The sequence below is a fragment of the Acomys russatus genome, chromosome X (genome assembly GCF_903995435.1).
Source record: "Acomys russatus chromosome X, mAcoRus1.1, whole genome shotgun sequence".
Classification (NCBI taxonomy): Eukaryota; Metazoa; Chordata; class Mammalia; order Rodentia; family Muridae; genus Acomys; species Acomys russatus.
In genome coordinates, this window is record NC_067169.1 from 97,889,203 (window position 1) to 97,901,433 (window position 12,231).

At 36.7% G+C, this 12,231-nt stretch overlaps 1 protein-coding gene across 3 annotated transcripts in view; it reads right to left on the minus strand.

Moving 5' to 3' along the window:
• Tenm1 (teneurin transmembrane protein 1) overlaps positions 1 to 12,231 on the minus strand; it is an 873,613-nt gene that overhangs the window by 162,550 nt on the left and 698,832 nt on the right. For all 3 annotated transcript variants that reach the window (XM_051141408.1, XM_051141407.1, XM_051141405.1), the window contains one exon: positions 11,757 to 11,903. In XM_051141408.1, the coding sequence (XP_050997365.1) occupies positions 11,757 to 11,903 (147 nt within the window). The remainder of the gene's footprint in view (positions 1 to 11,756; positions 11,904 to 12,231) is intronic.

The following is a 12,231-nucleotide window of genomic DNA, read 5'->3' on the forward strand; positions in this document are numbered from 1 at the left end:
AGCTTAACAGCACATTTGAAAGCTCTAGAACAAAAAGAAGCAAATATACCCAAATGAGTACATGACAGGAAATAATCAAACTCAGGGCTGCAATCAATAAATTAGAAGGAAAGATAACAATATAAGCAATCAACAACACCAAGTTGGTTCTTTGAGAAAATAAACAAATTACACAAACCCTTAGCAAAACTAAGGAAAAGGCAGAGAGACACTATCCAAATTAAGAAAATCAGAAATGAAAGGGGTATAACAGACACTGAAGAAATCCAAAGAATCATTAAGTCTTATTTCAAAAACATATACTCCACAAAATTGGAAAATCTAAATTAATTGGGTGAATTTCTAGATAGATTCCACTTACCTAAGTTAAATCAAGATAAGGCAAACAGTTTAAACAGTCCTATAACGCTTAAGGAAATAGAAATAGTAATTAAAAATATCCCAAACAAACAAACAAACAAACAAACAAAGAAAAAAACCTCAAAGCTCAAGGACAGATGGTTTGAGTGCAGAATTCTACCAGACCTTCAAAGAAGAGAGCTAATACAAATACCCTTCAAGCTATTCTACAAACTAGAAAGAGAAAAATCATTACCAAATGTGTTCTTTGAGGGCACCATCACCTGATAACTAAATCACACAGACTCAAGAAAGAGAATTTCATGCAAATTTCACTCATGAACATTGATGCAAAAATACTCAAAAAATACTCTCAAACAAAATCCAAGGACACATCAAAGATATCATCTACCAACATCAAGTAGGCTTCATCCCAGGGATGCAGAAAGGGTTCAATATATGAAAATATATCAATGTATAAACTAACTGAAAGAAAAAAAATCACATCATTATCTCATTAGATGCTGAAAAAAGCCTTTGAGAAATTCCAACACTTCTTCATGTTAAAAGTTTTGGAGAGATCTGGGCTACAGTGCACATACCTAAACACAATAAAGGCAATATACAGCAAGCCAGTAGACAACATCAAATTAAATGGAAAGAAACTTAAAAGCAATTCCACTAAAATCAGGGATGAGACAAAGCTGCCCACTCTCTCCATATCTATTCAACATAGGACTTGAAGACTTAGCTAGATCAATAATACAACTAAAGGAGATAAATGGTATACAAATTTGAAAGGAAGAAGTCAAAATATCTCTATTCACAGATATATGATAGTATACATAAATGACTCCCAAAATTCTACCAGGGAACAACTGTAGCTAATAAACACCTTCAGCAAAAGTGGCTAGATACAAAATTTGCTACAAAATAGCCCTCTTTTATACAAATAATGAATGGGGCAAGAAATAAATTAGAGATACAACATCCTTCACTATAGTTACAAATAATATAAAAATATTCTTGTGTAACTATAGTTAAGCAAGTTAATCCTCCAAAGAAAGAAATTGAAGAAAATATCAGAATATGGGATTATCTACCATGCTCTTGAATCAGCAGGATTAATGTAGTAAAAATGGCCATCTTACCAAAAGCAATCTACATATTCAATGCAATTCCCATCAAACTGCCAACACAATTCTTTACAGACCTGGAAAGAACAACCCTCAACTTCATACGGAAAAATTTAAAAAACCAGGATAGTGAAAACAGTCCTGTACAACAAAAGAACTTCTGGAGCTATCACTACTTCTCATTTCGAGGTGTATTACAGAGCAACAGTAACAAAAACTGCACGGTATTGACATGAAAACAGACTGGTGGATCAATGGAATCGAATCAAAGACCCAGGAAAAAAAAACCCATACATGTTATGGACACTTGATTTTTGGCAAAGACACCAACTCCATCCAAAAAAAAAAAAAAAAAAAAAAAAAAAAAAAAAAAGATCGCATCTTCAACAAATGGTGCTGGTCTCACTGGATGTCTGAATGTAGAAGAATGCAAATTGATCCATATTTATCATCCTGCACAAAACTCAAGCCCAAGCGGATCAAAGACCTCAACATGAAACTGAATACAAAAAATCTACTAGAAGAGAAAGTCGGGAATAACCTTGAGCTCATTAATACAAGGGACAACTTTCTGAACAGAACACCAACAGCTCAGGCACTAAGACCACCAATTAATAAATGGGACATCATAGATGTCCTGAGAGACCCCATCCAGCGGGGGATCAGGACAGATGATGAGACTTGCTTCTGGACTCTGGGTGAGAGTGGTATGGATGAATGGGGGATGGAAGAAACCAGAGGGTTCCACAAGGTGACCATCAATGCTGGCAGATCTGGAGCCAGGGGGCCCTGCCAGCTGATACTCCTAGCAATGGAGGATATGGAGCCTGAAGTGGCCAGTTTCTATAACCAGAACAAACTTCCAATGGAAAGACTGGGACACCAATCCAGCCACAAAACCTTAGATTCACAATTTCTCCTGCCAATAAGATGTGCAGGGGAAAAAATGGACCACAAATTGAGGGAGTAGTTAACTAATGACTGGTCCAGCTTGAGATCTATGCCATGAGAGAGAGCTCATTAATGACACTATTAATGATATTCTGCTATCCTTGCAGACAGGTTCCCAGTATAACTGTCATCTGAGAGGCTTCACCCAGCAACTAGTGGAAACAGATGCAGAGACCCACAGCCAAACATTAGGCAAGTGTGGAGAATTCTGTGGATGAGGGGAGATGAAGATGAGACATAGCCAGAGGAGTCAAGGACACCACAAGAAAACATGCCAAACAGAGAGCATCCATGGGACAGACCTAGGTACTCTGCGCATATGTAACAGTGTATGAGTGCTGCAGCTTGGCTTTCATGTGGGAATCCTAACAGCAGGAGCAGGAGCTGTACCCGACTCTTTTGCCTGCCTTGGGATCCCTTTCCCCTAAGTGAGATGCCTTGCCTAGCCACGATAAGAGAAAATGTGCTTGGTCCTACTACAACTTGATATCCATGGGAGTTTTTTCTTTTTCTGAGCCTTTTCTGAGGAGAAAGGGAAGACAGGAGGATGGCAGGGAGGTGAGGTGAGAGGAAGGGGAAACTGCGATTGGGATGTAAAATTAACTAGTTCACGAAAAATGCAAGAAAATTGGGAATCACATTCTCCTCCAGTTATGTGACACAGAATTCCAGGTAATCTCTTACATTTAGTAATGTCTATTATATGTAGCGCTGACCCTATGAGATTTCCTTTTCTAAAAAAAAAAATCAAGGCACTGTTGAATTTAGAAAGGTAGCAGGAAACTAGACCAACAATGGCATGCAACCCTAAATTATAATTTGCAGGCAAACCCACCACATGGGCAAAGATCTACTTACCAATTATCACATTGTATAACACCCTAAACAGTATGTCTAGACTGTTACAAAGAAGTGCAAATGACAGTCACACTGGATGTGTGTAATTTTTTTCCTGGCTATTAACAGTTCTTTTACTGTTCTGAATTGGAAGCTGTGGCACCCTACTGACAACCATGGTCGGGGTGTCAGATATGAACATATAATATGTTAGCTGATTTTATTTTCAGAGGCTGGAATAAAAATAAAAGAGAACAAAAGAAGAAGGTTACACTGTCTTGGAAGACTAAACATGATGCTCATTGGTCCTAGGTTTGCCAACCAATTTGAGTCTATTCCAGTTGACTCAATTCATGCTGATGAATAGCATGGACACTATTTATTTCTATGTAATGAAGTTATCACTAGTAAATGTTTGCCTACCTTTGATTGTAAAAGTCAACAGAAAAGGAGATATGAACAAAATAGGAAAAAGTCATGTTGGCTTAAACCTCTAATGAACTTGCTCCTAATACCTATACTATTGTCTTGATAGGAATGGACAGTAAGTTTTGTTAGTGTATTCCAAAGAACTTTCAATTTTGCATGAACTAGTTAATACTTCCTAACTATTAAGCACTTCCAAATATATCATATCAGTTAACATGTGCTTTTTACAGAGATATTCTCAGGTTCACTTACAAATAGAGGAAAAGAGGCTAAATGTGATCCCATAGTTATGTAGGAGTCATATTAACATACAGTGTTCTGTTTAGATTTTTTTCGAGACAGGGTGTCACTGTGTAGATTTGGCAGTATTGGACTTGTTTTGTAGATCAGGTTGGCCTTTGACCTCACAGAGATCTGCCTTCTCCTGCCTCCCTGAGTGCTGGGATTACAGGCATGGACTACATGCCAAGCTAGAAATTTTAATCTAATATCACCATCTAAGCAGTGAATATTACTAGAATTGATATAGGCTGTAGGATTTCTAGGCCTCTGATTATATGTAGGTATTTGGAGCACATCAATCAAGTAGGATAAATCTCAAACAACTTTGGTTGCAAAGTTTACTTTGGCACCTACAATATATTTGATTCTGGACAAAGCAGTTCTATCCCTGGATTCTAAGTTTCCTCACTTATAAATTGTAGGCAACAATGCCTACCATAAGGAGTTGCAAGGTTCATATGCTATAATGATTATTAAGACAATATTGGATGCTTTTGGACTAATATTAACATAGACTGGAGGATACTATACTGAAGTTAGTAAGAAAGAAGGAAAAATACACCATAATTCATCTTCTATGTGTAATGTAATTAAACATATAGAAGTAAATAATATAACAGAATTTTCCAGAATATGAGAGATGGCACTATATGGAGTGATTCATTCAGTGTTATAAAGTTAAAAATGATTAATAGTTTCATGTATACCATAATATGGTATTATGCACTTAAAATCTCTAACAACATGGCAAATCTTAAAAATTACAAAGATAAGTTGGGTGTGGTGGTGCACACCTGTAATCCCAGCACTAGGGAGGCAGAGGCTGGTAGATTTTTGTGAGTCTGAGGCCAGCCTGGTCTAAAAAGTGAGTACAGGCCAGCCAAGGCTACACAGAGAAACTTTGTCTTGAAACAAACAAACAAAAGTTGGAAAGATAATCATGAAGAATACACAGTGTCTAGCTTATATCTAGTAAATGTTAGTACTACCATGCCAAGTTGTGGACTGCAGAGACTATAGGATATCTAAGGACAGAGAGTTATGGTTGGTAGCCAATGTTTTACATTAGAAGTTTAAAATGTTCAGTTTCACTCTTATTGAAGTAGTCTTAACACTCTTCAGAACAATCAGTTCATTGGAATGTGTTCACTTATGAACAAGCTTTAAGTAGATAGGACCTCATGTGACTCAGAGCTGGTAGACATTACATTAATATGGCAAACTTTTCATTCATTGAATTTTATTGATTTACATAGTTATCATCTGCAGAGAGGTTGGATTAAAGTTTAACTTTGTCATGGTTATAGAACAGAATACAAGATATGCTCACAAGTCCTACCTCTAGGACAATTGTAAATTTAGCAGAGATTAACAAAAGCTCAGTTCATGCATCTAAATATATGTAGATGGATTTTCACACATTACCTTCATTAAATTATTTTATTTCAAGCAATATTCATTTTCAACATTGAAAACTACATATATGGCTATAAAGTAGCAGCCTTACTGCATGGTGGGTCAGATTGAGCCATAGAACTGGTAAACTACAGTTAGGGTTTACATTTTCCTCCTTTTGATTTCATCTGGAAGCACAGGGTGTCTAGGCTCTCACATCCAAGTAATGATCATTTAATTAACTAGTTCTTTAGAAAAGTGGAGGGTATAGTCAGAAAAGAATAATTAGGAATATCTTTTCTAGTGTTGCATCTTTTGTCCCCAGCCAACTTTTCAAACTAAATAGGAGGCCCTTAAATAGAGCAAATGCTAGTAATTCATTGCTCCTTGTCTTATTTTCCTATTTACTAAACACTGCAGCATGCTGGTGATATTCAAAAGGTGAGGTTCATTGATCCATAGCTTATCTGTGTTCCTAATTCATCCATGGTGCTATGTTCTAGGTCTAGAAACATGACTATAAAAGACCTTGCTAATAGTCACTGTTTTTAATCAATGGTGACATTGTGAAGAACAATTCCTGAAACACATGAGTTTCTTTCTCCTATATTGTTCACCCTCTTTTAGGCCAATAAGTTAATGAATTTGTCAACAAAAATGGACATAGACCACTAGAACACTTTCCGCAAAGAGAAGCTTGTATGGAGAAATATTTAAACTTTATTCAAAACTAGGAGTCTCTAGTTTTGTGTTGTCCACTGAGTAGCCTTATGTGGCTATTGCGCATTTGAGATGTGACCAGTGGGACTTAAAAAAGCTCAATTTTTATCATGTTGAAACGCACATGGCTATTGTGTAGAGAGTAAAATTTTGATATTTCCATATATATATTAGATGTTTAAATTTGCCAAGTTTTATAAAATGGTTTACATTTTTACTATTAGACTTATTACTTTCTTGCCCATTGTAAGTTCTCTTATTGCTTTTATAGTAAAGAATTTCTTTCCATTATAAGAATTGTAATTTGTATTTTCTTTTGCATTTAATTCATTAATCCAGGTGGGGTATATTTATTTTTCTTGTTCTTTAGGAACATAGTATAAGTTGAAAATCTACATTTGTTTCTTAATAATTTTCCCAACACCATATACATTATAATGCTTATTTCTCCCATTGACAGTTTTTAGTTTTTGGGTTGGCATATGTGGTATATATATGTTTGTATGTATTCATATGTCTGTGTGTATATATATGAATGTGTATGTTTGTGGAGTCCACAAGTTGACATTGTCTGTCTTCCTCAATTGCTCTCTATAGCATTTAAAATGTATTTGTTACTTTTTAATATATGTGAATATGTGCATTCCTATAAATTTGAGCATGCTTGTACACACATGATGTATGTGTGAGGACATGCATGCTACACTGTTAGTGTTCTGGGGATTTGGGGATTGAACGCAGGTCCATAGGCTTGTGTGGCAAGCACCTTTATGTGTTGAGCGCTGAGCCATTTTGCTGGTCTTTTCTTCTCTCTCCTCCCCTCCCCTCCTCCCCCTCCGCCTCCTCCTCCTTCTTTGAGACTGGATTTGTCACTTAACCTGGAATTGATGAGGCAATTTGGCTAGGCTGGCTCTCTAGCAAGTTCTAGGGATCTTTCATTCTCCTTTATCCTAGCACTGAGATTCCAGGTACACGTTACCACACTAGGTTTTCCACTTCTGCATGGGTACAGAGACTGGACTCAGGTCATCATGCTTGTTAGGCAAACACTTTACTAAGTTATATTCTTCTGCTCCTTCACACTGACTTTTTTGATGCTGACTTAATGATATAATAAATTTAAATTTGTGCTTGGGCATGTTCCAGGGCTTTTATTTGGTTGTGTTGATCTGTATATTCTTTTAAAAAATATTTTATTAATTTATTCATATTACATCTAAATTGTTATCCCATTCTTTGTATCCTTCCATTCCTCCTTCCCTCCCACTTTCCCCTTACTCCCCTCCCCTATGACTGTGAGTGAGGGCGACTTCCTCCCCCGTATATGCTCATAGGGTATCAAGTCTCTTTTTGGTAGCCTGCTATCCTTCCTCTGAGTGCCATCAGGTCTCCCCCTCCAGGGGGCATGGTCAAATATGAGGCACCAGAGTACGTGTGAAAGTCAGACTCCACTCTCCACTCAACTGTGGAGAATGTCCTGTCCGTCGGCTAGATCTGGGTAAGGGTTCGAAGTTTACTGCATGTATTGTCCTTGGCTGGTGCCATAGTTTGAGCAGGACCCCTGGGCCCAGATCCGCCTGTAGAAATGCTCTTCTTGTAGGTTTTTAACGATCCTCTGGATCCTTCTATTTCCTCATTCTCCAATGCTTCTCTCACCTAGAGTCCCAATAGGGACATATGCTCACCCATGTTCATAGTGGCCTTATTCATAATAGCCAGAACATGGAAACAGTCTAAGTGTCCCTCAGTAGAAGAATGGATAAAGAAACTGTCGTACATTTACACTATGGAATACTACTCAGCTATTAAAAACAAGGCATTCCCGAAATTTGTGGAGAAATGGATTGAATTAGAAATGATCATAATGAGTGAGTTAACCCAGAAGCAGAAAGACTCAAATGGTATATACTCATTTATATCTGCACACTAGCACAAGGGGCATGTCCCATGAAAGTCTTCACTTATCAGGAAAGTGGGACAGAGGGGAGGACATCCTATTGGGACTTTAGGTGATCTGTCTATTCTTAAATCAGCACCACTTTGTTTTTTATTATGAATGGTTTGAAATAGACTTTAGTGTTGATAGCTTTTTGTTTAAGGGATTCAGACACAGTTAACGTTATGTTTATTTTTTTCTCTTGGCCTTGTAAAAGTTGGTGATCATATATTCATTTCAAGACATATGCCTAACAAATCAAAACGTGGTCTCCATGACGTTACGTCTTCTTCATGCATAAGGCTCTGCAGATGGTAAGTGCTTAAAGGGATAACTGTGGTCACAGTATTTGACAGAGTTGTGACTTCTATAGTAATTAGTACTTAGAATGAGAGACTTTTTTTTTGAATGTTAGGAAAAAAAATCCAAAGGTTATTTGTTCTCAGCTTTCACTCTTCAAGGGCCTCTTAGGTAGCTTACAGGAAAGCTCTGTCACCTACCTATTCAATGCAGCCCCAATTACTTACTAAGAGTCACAATGCATTGAGATCAGAGTGTAACAAGTCAAAGCTTCAGGATGTAGCAGTGCTTCTAATGAATATTCAGTGGTGATTAGGATGCAAGAAAAATCTCAAACAGTCTTAAGTATCAGGTGTAATATGTAGCAATCAGGTAGCGGCTACTTGAAGCAACTGCTTGAAAGTGATGTGTTTTTGATTGGAAGATTTCTCAAGAATTGCATTTTAAAAATTAGGGTTACTTTTTTCCAGGAAGGTTTAATTGATACTTTTTGATTTAATTAAAACACATACACATATACAAACAAAGATACTAATCATTAGTCATAGCTAGCTAAATGACCTCTGCCATTTTGAAGTTCTGGAAAGCTCAGGTCACCAAATAAAGGACATTTAATGTATTCGTTGTGGTAGTATTTAAACATTGTAGAAATATAATTATTGGTCTAAAATCCTAGCCATGAGACTTAATGGTTATTCTATCCATCTTTCTATCTTAAAATAGAGACCAATCTATATTTGTCATCAATATCATCTTAGTCTCACTAAAGGAAAAATGGTAATTGAAACTCTCTTGGAGCTTTCTAACCCTACTCCCTAAAGAGCCAATCATAAGCTATGCAGAGCTCTTATCAAGCTTTTGATTTTCAATTTGCATATAGATACACAGTTTTAAGGAATGTTCAGAGGTCAATGCACAGTCAGTAAAATGTTCTATGTCTTTTTGTACCCACACAGTCCATAGACATTGAGAATTGATAATCCAATAATTCATTCATGTTTAATTGATCCATTCATTAAACATTTTTGGCTGCCTTGATGTGACCTTGAAGCCATTAAGATGCTTGATAATTAAATATTCCATTATTTTTATTACTTGACAAAGCCAGGAAACTTATTTTGCCTTGACATTAATTGAACCAGAAATTTTAAATGCATAGGTTGTTAATATATTTTGTGAATATAACCTTTCAATCAACACATCAGATAGGAAATCTCTATCAATTACACCATTGAGGTGGATCACCCAGGTTTACATGCAAGCCTCTCAGTTCCTTGCTATATAATCTTTATAAACTTTATTTTTCTGTGCCCACTTTCTTTTTTTTTGTTTTGTTTTATATTTTTTATTGAAAAATAAATCATTCATATTACATCTCAATTGCTATCCCATCCCATGCATCCTCTCATTCCTCCCTCCCTCCAGCTTTCACCCCATCCCCCTTCCCTATGACTACGACTGATGGGAACCTCCTCCCCTTGAATATGATGCTAGGGTATCAAGTCTCTTCTTGGTAGTCTGCTGTCCTTCTTCCGAGTGCCATTGGGCCTCCCCATCAAGGGGATATGGCCAAATAAGTGGCACCATAGTTCGTGTGGAAGTCAGTTCCCAGTCTCCACTTAACTGTGGAGAATATTCTGTCCCTTGGCTAGGTCTGGGTAGGGGTTTTATGACGACTGCACCTATTGTCCTTGGTTGGTTGTGCCCACTTTCTTATTTTGTAAATATCAGCAATTGAGGTTCCTACATGAAAGAAGTGAAACTAGATATCTCACATAAGATTCTCAGCCCAGTGCCTGGTTCATAGTAAATTCTGCATACAAGTGAAACACTGTTATCAATTTTATTTGGCAAACAGCCATGTCACATGTGTCATGACTGACATATATGAAGAAAACAGAAAGATATATAATTAAGTGTGTGAATTTTATGGTATATGTTATAAACACCAGGGGAAATTGAGGAGGTAGAAGTCTGAGATTTTTTTGAAAGAGGTGGCTTGAATTGAGACTTAAATAGTGGACAGAGAAATATGAGTGAAGAGAAGGCATACCAGAAAACATGTATATAATAAAAACAAAGACAAAGAAATTAAAGATGAATCTTAGAGCCACAAAACTCAGCCAAACAGTTGAAAAATTTCCAATTTATATAGGTAGGAAATAATATTTTTCAGATGTGGTATGCTCCCCCCATTCTCTCTCTCTCTCTCTCTCTCTCTCTCTCTCTCTCTCTCTCTTGTGCTCAATTACATTTCTTGTATTCACTTGAATTATCTCATTTAATGTTTATAACTATGTAATATGCACTTAATGCTTGTTATAAATTCTATTTTAGTTTTCCTATACATAACATATAAAGGAAGAAATTTCTTTTGTATGTGTTTGTGTGTGTGTGTGTGTGTGTGTGTGTGTGTGTGTGTATGAATGATGTGCGTGTGTGTGTGTGTACACATTGCAACATATGGCTGGTACGTGTGTATGAGTGTGTGTTCATATTTGGCTGTGAATGTGGATGTATATGTGTGTGTTTATGCACATGTATGGAGGACTGAAGTTGACATTGGATGTCTGCCATGATTATTCTCCATTTTATTTATTGAGGCAGAATCTCTCACCCAACCCAGTGCTTATCAATGCAGGCTAGTTTAGCTAGGGAGATTGCTTCAGGGATTCCATATCTTTGCATGTTAAGTGTTGGAAGGAGAGGGCTCTGTCAACTAAGCAATCTTCTTCCCAAACTAAGCATTACAACCAGGTGAATGCCTAAGCCCTACCTGTATTCTTATGGATTCAAGCTCTTTATTTGGATGGGCATTATAACAAATGTAATTGTCTCACAAATACAGAAAATAGGACTCCCATTTAATAATGTAGTTCATTTAACTCAAGGTACTGTAATTAGAAAAGGATTTTGTTGTTAATTTCATGTTTTCTTGCCTAAAAAATATATATAAAAAAAGTTTTGTCAAACTGAATTATTACACTGGTGTCATCAGATGCTAATTATTTTGCAATGTAAACAAAATGAAATATTTTGTTGTTGTTGATTATTTAAAGCTCCCTCTTATGTTCCTTTTAGTAACACTTAATGACTTTTAGAGGGCAATATACCATTTCTGATAAATTTTGTATTTAAGAGCTGAACATGATGTTTTACTAGTTTTTGAGAAACAATACCTATACCTACTTGTGGGGTACAATTAAAAGGGATATAATACATGGAAAACATTTAGAAGTATTGCCCAGCCATAGCAATTTTCAAAAAATGGTATTAAAGTTTTACTGAAATTAAAAATAGTACAACTCCATACACCTCAAAAGTATTGATACTCAAGATTCTTAATTTTTTTGCCCTTGCCTAGGTTGATTACTCCTGTGCTAGAGGCACGTCTATTGCTTTCTTACATGAACATTTTGCAAATAACTCACCTCCATCATTGTCCAAGTTGTCGCCACAAAGCATTTCCATGACAATGTTGCAGCCTGTTCCACTCCAACCAACCTGACACACACAGTGCCAACCATTTTGATCCAGGGTACATCGTCCATTTCCAAAGCAGAGCCCTGGACAGCCATCTGCAAAGAAAGCAGAGGGTAACAATCACAGAACCATCAGAATGGCATTGGCCAACAATGATGTATCTGCCTACAGGGAAGACTTTAATCATCTGGGCTCTCTTCAGATGAGGTGCTGAATAAATGCAAGGAGAGCTTGCTTACTTGCAACTCCTTCCCAGGGACCTTGTTATCCCTGCCTTTGCAGTGTTTCTCCTTAGAGAGCCAATTAAGTGTTATTAATGCTAACCCCAATTCCCAAGCTCTGGCTCAGATAGGAAGAAAACAGTGGTGGGGACAAGAAATGTTTTTTGTTTCTTTTTGAAAAACGTATCTCCTCATCTCTTTC